This window comes from Cimex lectularius, unplaced genomic scaffold, assembly GCF_000648675.2.
Source record: "Cimex lectularius strain Harlan isolate CLEC.00 unplaced genomic scaffold, Clec_2.1 scaffold158, whole genome shotgun sequence".
Lineage (NCBI taxonomy): Eukaryota > Metazoa > Arthropoda > Insecta > Hemiptera > Cimicidae > Cimex > Cimex lectularius.
The window spans coordinates 352,870-369,827 of NW_019392744.1; the positions used below are offsets into that span (position 1 = coordinate 352,870).

At 35.8% G+C, this 16,958-nt stretch overlaps 1 protein-coding gene across 3 annotated transcripts in view; it reads right to left on the bottom strand.

The window, feature by feature from the left end:
• The window catches only part of LOC106665320 (Down syndrome cell adhesion molecule-like protein Dscam2), a 35,994-nt gene continuing 19,036 nt past the window's right edge, over positions 1 to 16,958 (bottom strand). For all 3 annotated transcript variants that reach the window (XM_024227136.1, XM_024227135.1, XM_024227137.1), the window contains 20 exons: positions 15,709 to 15,828; positions 15,460 to 15,636; positions 15,236 to 15,374; positions 13,590 to 13,738; positions 13,402 to 13,524; positions 13,178 to 13,323; positions 12,893 to 13,047; positions 12,649 to 12,824; positions 9,805 to 9,954; positions 9,589 to 9,744; positions 9,223 to 9,519; positions 6,615 to 6,872; positions 6,096 to 6,536; positions 5,884 to 6,027; positions 5,685 to 5,825; positions 5,471 to 5,629; positions 2,458 to 2,591; positions 2,241 to 2,391; positions 994 to 1,096; positions 1 to 545 (listed from right to left, as the gene is read on the bottom strand). In XM_024227136.1, coding sequence (XP_024082904.1) covers positions 371 to 545; positions 994 to 1,096; positions 2,241 to 2,391; positions 2,458 to 2,591; positions 5,471 to 5,629; positions 5,685 to 5,825; positions 5,884 to 6,027; positions 6,096 to 6,536; positions 6,615 to 6,872; positions 9,223 to 9,519; positions 9,589 to 9,744; positions 9,805 to 9,954; positions 12,649 to 12,824; positions 12,893 to 13,047; positions 13,178 to 13,323; positions 13,402 to 13,524; positions 13,590 to 13,738; positions 15,236 to 15,374; positions 15,460 to 15,636; positions 15,709 to 15,828 — 3,494 coding nt within the window. In that variant the 3' untranslated portion in view covers positions 1 to 370. The remainder of the gene's footprint in view (positions 546 to 993; positions 1,097 to 2,240; positions 2,392 to 2,457; positions 2,592 to 5,470; positions 5,630 to 5,684; positions 5,826 to 5,883; positions 6,028 to 6,095; positions 6,537 to 6,614; positions 6,873 to 9,222; positions 9,520 to 9,588; positions 9,745 to 9,804; positions 9,955 to 12,648; positions 12,825 to 12,892; positions 13,048 to 13,177; positions 13,324 to 13,401; positions 13,525 to 13,589; positions 13,739 to 15,235; positions 15,375 to 15,459; positions 15,637 to 15,708; positions 15,829 to 16,958) is intronic.

Genomic DNA, 16,958 nt, shown 5'->3' on the forward strand with positions numbered 1-16,958 from the left:
AATTTTAAAATAAATAATTCGATATAATGAACATTCAATTTGAATTGTGATTTTACATTTAAATTATGAATATGTCTTAAAAACTTGGCCATTTGTTGTTTTTACTATTCTAATTTTTAACCTAATACCATTTAAACTTGCTAATTGGCACATAATGCTTAACCACATTTTATCTTTGTAAAAAGTTTTCTCATTATTTAAATTGTAACAGTCCTTAAAAATCTAGTTTCTTGATTTAATCATACCAATTCATTTGTTCAACATCACATTTCTATATTTGTTTGTAACTCACATATATTTTTATAATGAAAATATACTTTCAAAACAAAAAAAAGGCACCCCTCCCTAATCCAAAAGAGTGGTTTTTGTGTTAAACCGCGATAGTAAACCGTGACCGACGGTCTCTTTTGTTTCTCATCCCTTTTGGTTTTCCCTTTATCCTGTGAATGGATTCCATATCACATTCAGCTTCGCTGATTTCAATACCATCTGTAAAACCTGAAGGGGGTTCAAGTCTTCCTGGAAATCCAAAACTTGCTTCTTTTCTAAAAGAAAATTAAATAGATATTTTGTTTAAATATTATGATTAACTCATTTCAATCATAATTAAGACCCACATTGCTTACATGATTATCCCACATTGTATGATTTGAATGCATTATTCTTTAATGAAATTATCTTGAATCAAAGTTTCAATTACATTTATTTACACATTATAGGTATATTATATGTATATTAATTTTTATTTTCTATTTGAACATATAATGTGGTATTATTTACACTCTTGTAAAATATAGAAATTAGTTTTTTAAACTTGTTTTTTTAAACTAACGAACATAATTCAGCATACTATATTTTATCTTAATACGATGTCATTTTTTTACCCAAAGGGGTTCTGACTTTTCATGTCTAATTTATGTACATATATATTATTTATTTATTTATATCACAATGATAATGTTTTACCAATTTACACATACAATTTATTTATACCTGTTGCTACTGTGTTTGTGCCTAATTGGAATCCTCCTTTCATGTACGGGAGACTGTTCCGGAGAAGTACTAGACTCTCCAGCAGGTAGGCTACCTCCATACACTGAAAACAAAAATTTCATAAAACCTTGTTATACAATGACAATTATTGCTTTCAAAATATTTACTAAATTATATTTTTTCACTTTCAATATTTTCTACAAAGATATTGGGTTTGTGACAATAATGCTTTTTTAAATTTATTTGCACATGCATACACATACTCATATATATTCGCATGTGTACAGAGCTGTGCCTATCACTTTTTTTTAGCTCACTGGCAATTCTAGCTTTTGTGATTTACAATAAATTATTGGCAGACCTCAAGAAATCACCAATGCTGCATGTTGGGAGTCCAGGATCAGATGCCAATAATATTTGTCCAACTGCTGAAGTTGGCTTCCAGGGGCTATCGGCAGCTAGGTCATTTTAGCCCCCAACCCAATCAGTTACTAAATCTAAACCCATTAACACTCTCATTCACTCTTAAATACATTTTTTCCTATTTACATGCCATTCACTAAGGTGGTGGTGTACTCAATATTTTGCCATTGGCCCTCTTGTACTACACATTCATGTTAATAAATACATTCAAACAGGCTAGGTAACCAAAACTGTCAGTACATATGATAAAACAACCCGGTTTCCTCCAAGAATTGGTACAGGGCAACCAGTGTTTGCTTTGTATCAGTTCTCAAATGAAATGGCAATGGAAAAATTGTTTTTCAGACCCAAATTTTTTATTAGAATTAATTAAAAAATATAGAACCCTACTGTGGCTATAAGGTGAAATCCAAGGGTTACTGTTATACATTAAGGCAAAAGGCATGGGATTAGATTTTATTAGATCTAAGAGCCGGCCTCTTTATGGCTTGGGCACCACGATCAGTATTGGTCTATTGTTCATAAATGGCATGGGGAGAATTAGTTTTGTTTTCAAAAAAACAACATACTAAGTTCCAAGAACTTTGGTAAAAGTATGGAGGAGTAGGACGACTTGGCTAACATGGCAAGATCATCCCAGTTGAGTTCTCAGTGTCATCCCTGCCCTCCCTAAGGCCCTAATTTTAGGAATAAATTTTTACCATAATTACTTATTACAAAAACTCATATTTTAATACCCACCAATATTTTAAGTATCTATAATGGATGTTTATGTAACTCACAAATCCTTAAATGTAAAGTAGACAATTAAATACAGTGATTACTTTGGAGTGGAATCCTTTCAGGTCTGACAACTGATGCCCCTTGTTCAGACCACTGATCAGTCGTCGAACCCGAGTAATCTGAACAGGCACTCATACACTTATTTAACTTTGAATTGCTCCTAATTTTTTGGTATTCTTCTTTGAGATTCCCCTGAAATTGGATTTATGAGTAGTTAGTTGAAATCGTTTTAATGCTCGTTTCTAAACATTTGCTCACGCTTTTTAATGGCATTGTTTCCATTGAAGCAAGTGCTTGATCATGATATATGAAGCTTCTCATATGTTGAGGCGTGCTGACTTGCTGAGTAGCAACATGAAACGTAGCATAGGGGGATATGTCATCTGGGTATTCTGAAATTATATTATTTAAATGTAATAACAGAAGATAAATAGTATTATTACAGAATAAATATTAACTAAATAAAATAATTAGAAAATATATTTATTTCAAGTTTGCAGAAGCATTTTGATGTGATGGGATAAAGATAGTTTGATGCCAAAAACCCAAATAAACACAACAAGAGTACAAAATATTCCCAAATTTTAGGTTTTTAATAAATTCTAACTAAATTTGTAGAAAGCAAGTGGACCTTTAAGGGAGGAAGAACAAAAGCCGTAGAACTGCTACCCAGCAACCTTTTATTTCTTCACCTACTTTCTACAGCTTCTTATCCCTACCTTCTTCCACCTCCTCTTCCATACCAACTTCTCCTTAGTCTACCTACTTTCCTCCTTCCTTCTGTTCTATTTCTATACCATTTGCTCACGGTCCTGTAAATATCCATTCTTCCAATATTCCATACATTTTTGATGCCCTGCTCAAGCACAATTCTCGTATGAGGTGGCTTTCCTACATGCACTCTATGTGGACTGAAGGAATGACACCTTTAGGTTGGGCACATCGAGCCTTTCTCTACATCCCGGACGGTATTGGTGCAAAAATAAGTGTCTGTGGGTCAACCTCGCATGGCCTATTCTTAATTGGGAACTCTATAAATGAGATCCTCAGAAGATTATATAACTAACTTAATTGAGGGACGATGAGGTACTCAATGTTCTACCATCGCCCCACTAACCCTACACATTCATGCTAATACATACATTCACTTGTACACAAAGAAACACAAGACAATATCTTTTTTCAAATTCTGAGTAACTATGCTTGTGCACAAACCATGGACTTTTATAAATTTATAAATCCGAAGTTTACGACTAAGTGAAAAGGATTTGGACCAAATACTCAAATGTGTGTACATTTCGAATCTTTTTCCAATTTATTTCAAGTTTTCAGATCACATTCTGTTATCAAATGATGATGCATATACTTAGTTTTCTCAAAATTTACTCAACCCCACAGACTGCCATTTTTTCTAGTCACTCATAGCTCTCTTCTAATGCCTTAACAGTCCTTGCCACTAAAACTACATAATCAGCATAAGCCATGTGTTGTATGGAGATGGAAAATTGTATTATTTTGGATAATTTCAATGTAGATGTAGATATTTATTTAGAAATCGTGAGATGCGGTCTGGTGTGATGTAGGTTTCAGAAAAACATTTTCTTTATCGTGCCAATGTTTCGATCTTTATTGAGATCATCTTCAGGGCTCAAAATGTTTGTCTTCTGTGAATTGTGCCATGGACGAATGCTAGATGTAGATGTAGATATATTTTCAGGGTATAGTATACTGCGCCCTTTAAGAGCTGTTGTATCCCCCGTGCTCTGCCTAAAGCACATCGGTGAGTCCTATTTCATCAAGAAACTTGATTGATAGGCCCGGTTTCAATGGTTGAAGCTCTTCTATGGTCACATTATACATCCCAAAACATTTCCTCCTGCGGGCTAGTGTAGCTCCCTTGGTTACATGGACATCCCTTGGTTGTGCTAACTTCAATAGTGTTTGTTCCTATATTTGTTTCAGCTATTCTAGTTCTTAGCATTTCTCCAATCCATCTGGATGTGGTTTGGTCTACGTGTTTTTTCCCTAGGGAGATCTTCATTGATGCATGAGATGCATTGTCGAAGGCTCCCTCAATATCGAGGAACGCACAGATTGCTATTTCCTTTGTTTCCAGTGATTCCTTTAGGTCACTGGTTAGCTGGTACAGTGCAGTTTCTGTTGATCTTCCTGCTCTGTATGCATGCTGACAGTGATGGAGAGGTTTGTCTACCAGTGCTGCCATTCTTATATGGTTATCTATCAGCTTTTCAAGGGATTTTTGTTGAAAAGATGTTAAGCTGATTGTTCTGTAGGATTTGGGTAGTGTAGGGTCTCTTTTCCCTATTTTCGGGATGAACACCACCTTTGCCCTACGTCATGTCTGTGGTATATAACCTAGTGCTAAACTACTTCTATATAGTCGCATCAATGTTGGAGTGATTATATCCATTCCTTTTTGTAGCAGGATCGGAAAAATCCCATCCGTTCCCAGTGCTTTGTATGGGCTGAAAGTGTTAATCACCCAGAGGATCTTCTCTGTGACTATTTCAGCTGCTTTCTTCCAATTTTCTTTCTTGCGATTATGTACTCTCACATTTTCCTAGGTCCTAGATACTGCCTGGAAAATGTGTACTTAGAAGGAGCATTGCTTTTCGTTTTGTATCTTCTGTTTAGTTACCTTCTACTAAGGTACTTTCAAAGGGCAGTGTTTATGTCCATTCTGACCTTTGCTAGTGCCCTGTGCAATCTAGCTGCTGTAGATACTGTGGAGATTTCTCTGCAGAATTTGCGAAAATTTTCTCTTTTCGTCCTGTGGATGGCATGGTTGTATGAAGTAAGTAACCTTTTGTATTCTCCCCAGTTACTTGCTATTCTAGCTTTGTTAAAATGCTTTCCTGGTTTCTTTCCTTAGTTTGCCCAGTTCTGCATTCCACCAAGGTGGTTCTTGTCTACTTTTTGGGACCTTCACAGGGCAGCTTGAACTATATTCCCTGTGAATTCCGTAACTGCAAGTTCCAATTCATCGCAGGTTTTTGGTACTCTCTTCACTGTTGCATGGTTTAGACTATGTCTTATTATCTCAGTGAACCTTGCCCAATCTGAGTTTCGGGGGTTCCTAATTGGAGTAGGGTCTGTCCTATCTGATTCGATGTCAAACCAATTTCAATGTAGAAAGAAAATATAATGTTTAAACATTAAAATACAAAAATATCAATTTATTTGGGTTTATTTCAAAATATCATATGTTAAATTACAAGCATTCTTTTGGAAATTAAAAATGAATTTTTACCAGGTATGTTTTCACACTGCAATTCATGAACTGGAGTAGACATTCCTTTATGTACAGCAGCATAGTATTGTTCTCTTTGAGCAAGATTTGATTTGTTATCCAAAGCAACCATGGTTTGAGTGGTTTGCTGATGCCTTGGCCTTGTCACACAGTTCCTCTCTGAAGAATGGTCGTTTTTATAAAATATGAATTTATATTTAATACAAAAACTTACTTCTTCTGAAGCATATTGTTACTGCTACTCCGATGGATATCAGAGTTAAAACTGATGCCACTATAGGTAGAATCACACCAGGTTCTAAATACACAGAATTATCTTCTGACAATATTTTGACAGATGTCGGACTCAGTGTTACTGTCAAATTTCAAATAATATATTTACATGAAAATGTAGTTTTTAACGGATTAAGTACCTCCTAAATTGTGCAGTGTTGTGAAAGAATATTCAGCTGTTGTTACTCCAGCACTATTTTCTGCTTTTACTCTAATTTTATAACGCTTTCCTGGCCATAATCCGACAATATCAAATATATCCTTGCCTTGGATATCTTTGCCGACTAGGGGGGAAAAAAAATATAAAAAATAAATAAAAGTAAAATATGATTTAAATTTCATTGCATAATACCTGTGAGCCAATCTGAATGAGTGACTTCTTTATATTCAATATTAAAGGATAAAATTGGACAGCCGTTATTATTCCATGTGTTTAGATTTAGTGTTACACTGCTGACATTTCCCCTAATGAAATCTCTAAAGCTTGGTTTTGCAGGTTTTCCCCCTTCTGTTCGCGATGTCAAAACACGACTCGTTTCTCCCGTACCCGCCGAGTTATATGCACACATTCTGAGATTGTATTGTGTACCACAAGACAAAGAGTTCAGTCTGTAGCTAAATTTATCTCTAGGCAGTCTTTCCTCATTCCATTGTAGCATTTGTGAAGATACTGGAGCATGCTCCAATAAATATCCCCTTATTGCACTTCCACCTGTATCCACTATGTTCCAGTTGATTTCAATCCATTCAGGACCGTTACCAGTCACAGTTACTGCTGGTGGCTCTGGTGGTACTAAAAAATAATTTGTTGGAATAAGATAATGTCAAATTATTGATACATTTATTATTTTATGGTGAAATATATATTTACCTATTACTTTTAATGAATATGTTATCTCATCAGTACCAGATGGATTCGTAACACTACAAGTATAGTTTTTCTGATGGATTTTTTGCACAGCTGTTATAATCAGTGTACCATCAGGACGCAATTGTATATTGTAAGGTAGTGATTTTGGAAGCCATATTCTTGAAGGTGTTGGTTGTCCTCGCATTAGACAAGGGAGTTCAATGTTTTCTCCAAGCCGGACTGAGTAGATACCTCCAAAAGATATGATACCTGCTGCCCCTGAAAAACATCATGCATGTTAGCATTACGACACAGACACCATTCCTAGAAATGGTGACTGACTACATGATCCTGGAAACATTCTTGAGAACATCCTATAAAATCTCAACAGACTAAGGAGAAGAAGAAATCAGGAGGAAATCAGATATATGATATACAGATGGCTCAAATCAAAGGATCCAAAACATGAGCAATCAAACTCAATAGGGAAGTACACATCGGTATTTCAAGCAAAATGGCATGCCATCGATGCTTGTGCATTAGAAAATCTTAAAAGAGACATGGAAAGAAAATCTTTATGAGATAGTCAAGTAGTCATTAAAGTATTAGCATGTAAAAAAGTCGCATAAAAAATAGTGAATGCATCCACCAGGATAAAAAGGAATTTCGGGTAATGAAAAGGCAGACAAACTGTCCAGATTTCGGCAAGACCATATATATTACACAGGGTGGGCGACCAGGACCCGAGGGGTTAAAAGCCTAGGTAGGCCCGTACCCCATCCCTAAAAGGTCCGGGACCTGGTCGGCTCACGAGTCCTGCATAAACCTCTTGGACCTGTTCACAAACCCCAAGATTTTGGACCATTTTATCTTGGGGAGTATTTTGGTTATGTCCTCTCCTTCGAAAGTTTCAAATCTTTCCCTAGCATACCTATCACATTCTGTGAGGTAGTGTCGAGCCGTTTCTTCCTTTGTTTCACAGAAGCGGCAAAAGGAGTCTGGTAGAATACCCATTATGAAGAGGTGTCTTCTCAAGGGGCAATGGCCCGTTAGGATACCTATCAGCCTCCTAATTCCCCTCCTAGAGTTAGAGAATAACCATTTCGCTTCTTTTGGTTTGATTTCCTTCAGAAACTCCATTGATTGCCTGTCCGGGGGACATATTCCATTCTTTAAGGAATTGTTTCATGCCCCAGCAACTAATACTCTCTTTTGCTGTGCTTATAGAGTGGGGTAATACCGGTTGTGGCCGGACAAACGCAGTATTTGATCCTTCTTTGGCCAGGCTGTCCGCCTCTTCATTGCCATAGTGCCCCTTATGAGCTGGTATCCATATGAGGGTTACCCTATTCTCGTCCCTAGTAGTAATCCTATTGATAAGTTCAACGGTTTCCTCTACCAGCCTAGATGTAGATAACGCTTTTTGTAATGACTTAAGACTGGCCTGACTGTCGGAAAAAATTCTAATATCTTTTCCCTTAGTATTATTATCCATGAGTGTTCTGCAGCAAACATTGATGGCCCAGACCTCCGCCTGAAAGACTGAGGTGTTATTACCAAGAGGGGAGGAGATGCTGATTCCTAATTTGGGTATATGTATTCCAGCACCGCTTCCCTTGTCCTTAATGAGTGAGCCATCGGTGAAGCAATCTATGCTACTATGGTCATCATCCGCATTATAGTTATAATCACATGGGGTAACTACCTGAAAGTGTTTTTCCCCAAAGGTGTTTTAACCTTTTTGTCACTAACACTTAGTAGTTGGTTATTAACTTTACTCAGTAAATGTAGAATTTCCGAATGTCCTGTATTGTTTCCTTTATGATTCCAGCTGCCTCAGCAAGACCATAGGCCCTGAATCTATTCTTGGGATGGCAAAAACAAACACAAACTTCTCCATCACAGAATTGATCCAAAAAACACAAACGGAGAAATCGATAAATTCTAGATGTACTAGACACAGTAAGCTTATGTTAAAACAACTGGCAAACTCTGCACAGTTAGAAAAGTCTAAACTCTGACTTCTCCTTTCCTTTGGCAGTTGCATTGTTGTTGCTTGTTTGTAATGGTTGCCAGTAGTTCTTGCTTTTACCCCAAGAGCAACAGAATGGGGATGGGTTGCCTAATGGTCGTGGCGGTGAGATGATCAAAGTTCTAAGGGCTCAGCATTGGGAACGGAACAAGACCTTACGAGAGGAAGAGGTAGAATCTATGGGAGAAAAAGAGGACCTTCAACACAGAGCAAGGATGAGGTGGTGTAACTCGACCAGATGGAATATACAGGCCTCTAGCAAAGCATAAGGAAAGGAGCACTAGACAAAAGGGAAAACAGGGCTTCCATACAGAGCAAGGATGCTTGCTATACAAGAACTCTAGCAAGAGAAACAACTGCTCAATGTACGCATAACTTGGGATACAAAGAAAACGCAGGAAAAGAATTTGCAGCAACAACTGTTAAAGACTTAATACTTCTTAACAAAAGGATCAAGTTGATTGCACTGACCTAATGAACTAGGAAAAGTACAGTAAGTCAGAAGGCTACAGTGCTTGGGGAACACAAAACTTCCTATTCTCTACATTCATCATCATCAACATTATGGCAATAAAAGAAAACTCAATTTTACGCTACCTCTATTTGAAGGGGTAGCGTATACAACATGAGTATGATGTCCTTCTCCAATTCTTGTACTAGCCGCAACCCACAGTTCGTACGTTCCTGATTTACTGAGTTGTGCTATTTGATAAAATGTTTGAGTTGGTGGAACTCTCTTTTTTTCTGGATCACGCCCTTTTCCACCTTCTAACGTTCGCCAATAAACTGTGTAACTCGTAATTTTTCCATTCGGTTTGTTGGGCCGGGTCCAACTCACAGTTAAAGAGGTTAAAGATGTTGACAGTACTTTGATATTTGTCGGCGCTTCTGGAACTGTGTTAAAAATGTGCAATAAAACAATTGTACATAGATTTTTGTAAAAGTCAATAAAATCACCCATACCATCTTCATCTGTAATACAAAATATAGGCTTGCTCTTTACACCATCTCCTACTTTTGTGAAAGCCCAAACCTCCATACTGTAATTTGAATATTTTTGTAGGCCGTTGATTTTAGCTGTGGTTTCTGTAGAAAGCTTCGTTTCAGCTTCTATATACCCTGTAAAAGCAAATGGGCATTAAGTCAAACTGAACATTATCTGTTTTAAGCAGATATTACCAGGTGGATATTCAGCCATATTTTCATAGTATATTCTATAGCCTTGGATTCTTCCATTTTGACTTCCAAGAGGCGGCGGTTTCCAAGAAACCAAGATACTCTGGGAATTTTGAGAACTGCATTGGATGTTTGTAGGTGGTGCTGATGGTACTGTTCAAAAAATTATTTTGCTTATACAGAAACGTGTGTCCTTTAAGTTTAAAACTGACTTATTAGTTGTAAATAATTTATATATTACATTATAATTATTGAAAAAATGTGTTGAGATAGAAAGGTCGATGACTTAGAGTTCAAAATCATGGTGGCTCAGGGGGTTAGAGCATCGGGGTATAGTTCCGAAGACTGTCCCATCCATGACCTTTTTCTCAAATTTCTTGTTTAAAAATTAATATACACCTATTACCAACATTAATGTATACCTTTATAGAGAGTTACTAAATCCTTTTACACACTTTAGATTTAAAAAAAAAAAAAAAGTTCAATTTCGCCCTTTCCAGAGACAACATGTCGTGTGAGTTAATTGACTTTTTAAATTTTTTCTTTGATGAAACAATGAATTTGAGTAAAAAATCTATTTTTCTTGCAAGCAAGTCAACCTGAAGCTGGCCAGTGAGTTATAAAAAACAGGAGAGCACAGTAGATCTATTCAGGTCGAGTTGCAGAAGGCCATGGCTGCCTCTTTTATCCCTGTCCCTATCTTTATGATTTTAAGTTTAGAGACACTAGAAGTCTTGATCGAATAGAAGGTAGTGGTCAACCTTGATGTACAATGGCTAAAGATCGTTTCATTGTTCTTACTAAGGAACTGTCATTTAATGGCTTCCTTGATAGGTAGTCAACTTCAAACAGTCCGTAATATAAGAGTGAGCTCAAAAACAGTCAGCAGTAGGCTTTGTGAGAATAGCCAAGTCTCTAGATACCCCACATCAGGTTCTCTACTGCTGGAGAAGCATTGAGTAGAAAGGCAAATATTCCCAAATCAGGATCTCACTCAGACACATAAACAATGAGGGGGTTTCTCTTCACAGATGGCTCACCGGCATGGCTTGTGACAATACGACGGCAGGGTGTTTGTGTGGAGAAGACAGGGAGAACACTTTGCTTCATGTGCCATGCATGAGTCGAAGATACTTAGTTATGGAGTTATGGTATGGGGTGGTACATGCCCGTACTGAACTGGTAAGCATACAGAATGGATCTTTGATTACACTAAGGTATATTGAGGAAGTTCATCAGGAGTCTGTGGTCCCACTCGCTTCATTTATTGGGAACAACTTCGAAACAATAAAGTTGTGGTTGATATAGAATTATGGCAAACCTTTGTTCCACTGTGACCTAAATAGATCTATTGTGGAACTCCTATAAATTATACCCATACCTTAGAAAGTGTGTTTTTTCCTATAAGACTAAGCACTTTCCTTGGTGCCTCTTCGCTGACCTCTTTTGGTGTGAGAAATGTCCTACCAAAGTTGCTGTACCGCAACCAGGCTAATGCTTCACATTCATGAATGTCTCCAATTCCTCTTAACAGAGACGGCATATTTATATCTCTGCTCTGCCTATATTCTTAAAAGGGCAGTGGCCTATAATTTTTCTCAAATCCTACCTGCTGAGAGAAAGGCGTTTGTCTTTCATTTTGAGAGATCTATAAATCTCTTAGCATGCCTCATGCCTGGTGCATTTGTCCAGGGTTTGAGTTTTTCTTCCTCAACCCATTTTTACAGTCTCAACCTAAGCACACACTCCAGTGCACCTACTTGTGATTCTCGTCCCATGGGTGAGAGGGTTGTCCCTTTTTTGGCTAGTTAATCAGCCCATTAATTTATTTTTACATCTTCATGTCACTTTAAAGTAATCTTGTGTTTTCTCAGAGACATTAAGCAATTTAGTGCCTTTATGGCTGCCTGGCTGTCTGAGAGCATGTATATCTGTGCACTTTTCATATTTTTCTTTATTAACTCCTGCTGAACTGAAAATCATTGGGATTAGTCCAACGGGCTTTGCTAGGGTGTGGTTTTATACCCTTCTTTTATCCCTACACATCCTCCCTGTTCCAACTTCGATCCATCTGTGTATTAGGTCCCCTTTTTAGAAACCTGGGCCACAGTACTTGATACTCCTCGACCGCATGTAGCTCTAGTTGCCGCCCATTAATTAGAGGATGTAGGGATAACCAGATGAATTGGCCAGCATGTTCTGACATCCTATAGAACACTTACGGGACAAGCTAAAGAGATGAGGTAGACATTGTTCACCTCCTCTGTCAAGCATTGAACAGCTTCATACCGCTCTTGTTGAAGAAATGGGATTCTATCAATCGCTTATTTACTCGATGCCTAGGAGACTTAAGGCCCTCTGTGAGCCAGAGGACGTATTATGCATTATTAAGAGCAAAACTAGGTAATAAATTGTTAGTTAAATTTCAATATATCACTAATTGATTTCTGGTCTTTTGGTGAATTTTCTTTCAAAACACTATAATTAATTAATTTTTTCTAAAACTCCTGAAATTCTGATGTTTTAATTTGTGGTTTACATTAAAATAAGTATGTTTTAATTAAATATAAAGATGAAAATACATATAATTTGAAATAAACAATTTACAATGTGTNACTATAACTGATAAATAATAACCATCAATTAAAATTATTATTGACCAAGTTTAGTTTTTGCATTTTTTTTTTTTTTTTGACCAATGGTTTAAAGGTATTTTAATTTGTAACATAATTGAATATTTTTATGCTAAATTCTTAGTTGCATTTCAGGGTTTTACAATTGAATAATTCTTTTAAAACTCATAATTTTTCATATATCTACATGTCATGCTGTTGAAAATAAATATACCATCTTCTAATGTATGGGCAATAGTTTCGGCGGTCATTGGTCCAGGTCCTTTGTGATTAAATGCTTGGACCACAATACCGTATTTTCCATAAGGCCGTAGACCATTTAGCAAAACCGAAACTCCATTTGGCAAGGCATTAACAGTGGTGAAGTTGAATGCCATTGCCGGACCACCACTGAAAAAGCAACCTTTATTTATTTGAACTAGACAAGTGCTGATCTGTTTTGAATAATATGCACATACCCATATTCCCTGATTCCGACATAATATCCCAGCAGTTCTCCGTTATGCGTATGAGTTGGAGGTGGAAGCCAAGATGCAGTAAGCTCGGTGGATGAAGTAGTTGTAACAGTTAAACCCTGCGGCTCTCCAGATGGAGCTTCCATATGTGTAGTGACCTGAAAGTTAAGAAATATTTTTTGCATATTGCATTTAAATGACACAACACATAAATTGATTTTTTTTATATTCTTCCTCATTTACATATTAAACTTCTGGTTATATTTTGTTAATTAAAAATATACATACCTGGGTAATATCGCTGGGTTCACCTGCCCCTAATAGATTTTCAGCATGGATACGTATTGAATATACACTGGCTGGTTGCAAGTTCGTAATTGTAACTTGATTCTCATTGCCGGCATTAAAAGTTTCCCATTCATCCATGATTAAGCCTAAAACGATACCTTTCTGTTACTATACCTTGGGAATTGGTGAGCTTGGAAACTTAAGTAATACTATGCCTGATTCACGTTTATATTGAACTGAGTACTGAAGCGTCGAAGATTGCTCGTCAACGGGCGGAAGCCATGAAATCTTCATACTGCGGCTTGTTATATCTAAAACCCTGACGTCCAAAGGTTTCCCAGGGGCATCTAATACAAGCAGGCATTAAAAGAAAAAATAAACTTCAATTCTAAACGTTGATTTATTCTCTAACCTTGAACTTGTAAAAGAATTGTGCGTTGTGTTGTACCATATGGATTTGTGGCAATACATGCGTATTGCCCACTATCTGACTTAACACTATTCTCAATAATCAGCTCAGAGAATAGACCACCTCGTACTTGTTTTTCACGTACTTCATACCTAAGAAAATACGACACAAATGCTTCATTATTTGTTAAACAAAGCTTTAAGGCCAAAATGGCCCCTATATGATTCTCATAGTGATCTCTTGGGAGATGTTATTAAAGGAGAATTAAAAGAAAAATTAAGAAAGAAAGTTAATTTAGGAGCCAAGATAGATCAATTTGTTTACTCCCCCTGAAAGAAGTTAGCACCAACTTGCAGTCCATCTCTCAGTGGACCACATCTTACATACACATATTAGGACTTCTTCTCATTAATGGTAAGACCCATGGTTAAGGCTGCTTTGTGCAAATCAAGGATAGCACCCTTTAATTGTGGGAGAGTGTGTGCTATGATTCTATGTCATATGCATGGGCCAGCAGCGTTTTGGGTGGTTTAGTGAGTATGGTTCCTGAGGTGCCAGAATTTCTTTTTCTAGGGTTTTGTTAAACAGGAGGCAATCCTTTATCTTTCTTGAAATCAGGGTATGCATACACATGATTTTTCGATCATTGTCACTTTTACCAACCTAATGAGCTGATGTACATTCATTTCTTGAAAAATAGTTATGCATAACATCTAGTGCTTCTTAAGAGAAAAATCGAGTCGATTGCACTGAAGTAAGAAATTAGGAAAGTACAATAAGCTGCAATGCTTGGGAATCATAAAACGCGCACTTTCTAGTATCATTATTCATCATCATCATCATCTTCGTCATACAATATAAGATCCCAAGTATATTTAAAATCATCATCATCATTCATCATCATCGTCGTCGTCGTCGTCGTCATACAATATAAGATCCCAAGTATATTTAAAATCATCATCATCATCTTCGTCATACAATATAAGATCCCAAGTATATTTAAAATCATCATCATCATCATGTTCATCATCATCTTCATCATCATCATCTTCGTCATACAATATAAGATCCCCAGTATATTTAAAATCAATCATCATCATCATCATCATCATCATCATCATCATCATCATCATCATCATCATCATCATCATCATCATCATCATCATCATCATCATCATCATCACCACCACCACCACCATCACCATCACCATCACCATCACCATCACAATCACAATCACAATCACAATCACAATCACCATCACCACCACCATCACAATCACCATCACCACCACCACCACCATCATCATCATCATCGTCATACAATCAATATAAGATCCCAAGTATATTTAAAATCATCACCATCTTCGTCATACAATATAAGATCCCAAGTATATTTAAACAAAAATGATGAAAAATGGTTATGCTTAAGACCTAGTACTTCTTAAGATAAGGATCAATAAGGAACTAAGAAAAGTACAAACAGCCAGAAAGGCTGCAGGGCTTAGAGACTATAAATCCCCCACTTCCTAATCACCATATTCATCATCATCATCATCATCGTCATCAAAATTGTGAGGACTAGCAGACCAAAATGACAGTGCAGACATTTACATAAGTTAAATTTAAGAAACATAATTTTTAATAAAAACCTTGCATTCAGCTGGCTTGATGAGTGTTTTGTCCATGTTATACTCAGGGGAGAATCCCCATGAGCTTCGCAAGTTAGTATTTGGGTCTGACCACGTCGCACACTCTCTTGAGTAGATAGAACATCAAATTCTGGAGGATCTGAAATAAATATTTCAGTGCATAAAAACATATTGTATTTATCTAAATTCATCATGCACAAATAACAGTTGGTCAATATACTTACTATTAACATTTAATGTTACAGTAGAACTTATGCCTGAACCGATTCCGTTAGCTGCTTCACATAAATATTGGCCTTCATGTTCTGATAATGTAGGTTTTATCACCAGGGTGCCATTGTCGTATAATGAAAATCCATGCCTTCCTATGTTCAGATCTTGGTATTCATTGGGATGCTGTCCTATTGTTTAAAAAAATATATTGTAAAGTGAGTTTTGAGCATGAGGGAATTTAAAATTATTATCAATCTAACCAATGATCTTTTTCCAAGTTGTTTGTGGAGTCGGAAATCCTTCAGCTATGCAATCAAACCTTGCGACTCCATCCCTTGTAACATTCAAATCTTTTGGTTCTGATATCCAACGTGGAGGAACTAAAAAATTGGTGCAACTTCAAACTATTATCAAAACTGGATTTATATTTGTATATTTAATTTCAAATTTATAAAAGAATAATATATTAATTAATCACTTTATGAATTACGAAGTGTCTTTGAAAATGTATATATTACCTACTATAAATATTTTATTTTTATTAGTTGAAAATTTTGATTTTAGTTTAAAAAAAATTAAGTTAAAAAAATTAATAATCTTTTTAATCAATTCATTTTTGTATGTACATGATAAATCCTGCTTTACTTTAATTTACCACTAAAAGATTATGAACACAATAAAAACAATAATAAAAATTATAATTAAGCACTGCTCATGCTAAAGAAATGCCTGTTTTCCAGACAAAATTAATATTAAAGTAATAAATACGCAAAACTCACAAAAAGTTGGAAAACAATATTTAAACTACAAATCTAGGCGCCTCTGCTCAACTGATATCATGTAAAAATGTATTTAACTTCAAATGTTTATTTTTCGTTCTATTAGATTTTTTTTACTTTATGCTTTAACTTTAAAAAAATCTTGTCAAATGAAAAAAAATCAAATACAAACTTACACCGATTCAGTGATTGTAAATTCATGTTAAACAAAATGTAATGTTAAGTTAACTGTCACAGGTGTTGTTCAAGTTATTAATAAACAAAATGTCTACTATGAAATTTAAAAATTAGATTTACCTTCTTATATATGTCAGGTTTTTAAATTTTATTATATTAATTTATTATAACTATAATTGATAATTATGTTTAATTTTAAAACATTATTTCATAATTGAACAAGTAACAACCAAATTCTCATACAAAAACTTTTTTGGCATATATATCCCTTGCTTCCGTGCATTAATCAATGTGCATCAAGGTGATGTGCAACATTCATAATATTGTGCATAAAGACAAGTGCAAATGGAACTGGTAACACTAACTTCCAACCTAGCCCATGACTTAAACGCTGATTTATAAATATAAAACAGCAAAAATTGTGGATAGAAAGATCATTATAATATAAGTGATTCTGTTATTAACGTGTGATTGGTACATAATTTCATTTCTTTATTTTACAATTGATGAGCTTATATATTCATAATAGATATATTTTGAAATGTATAGTCAAA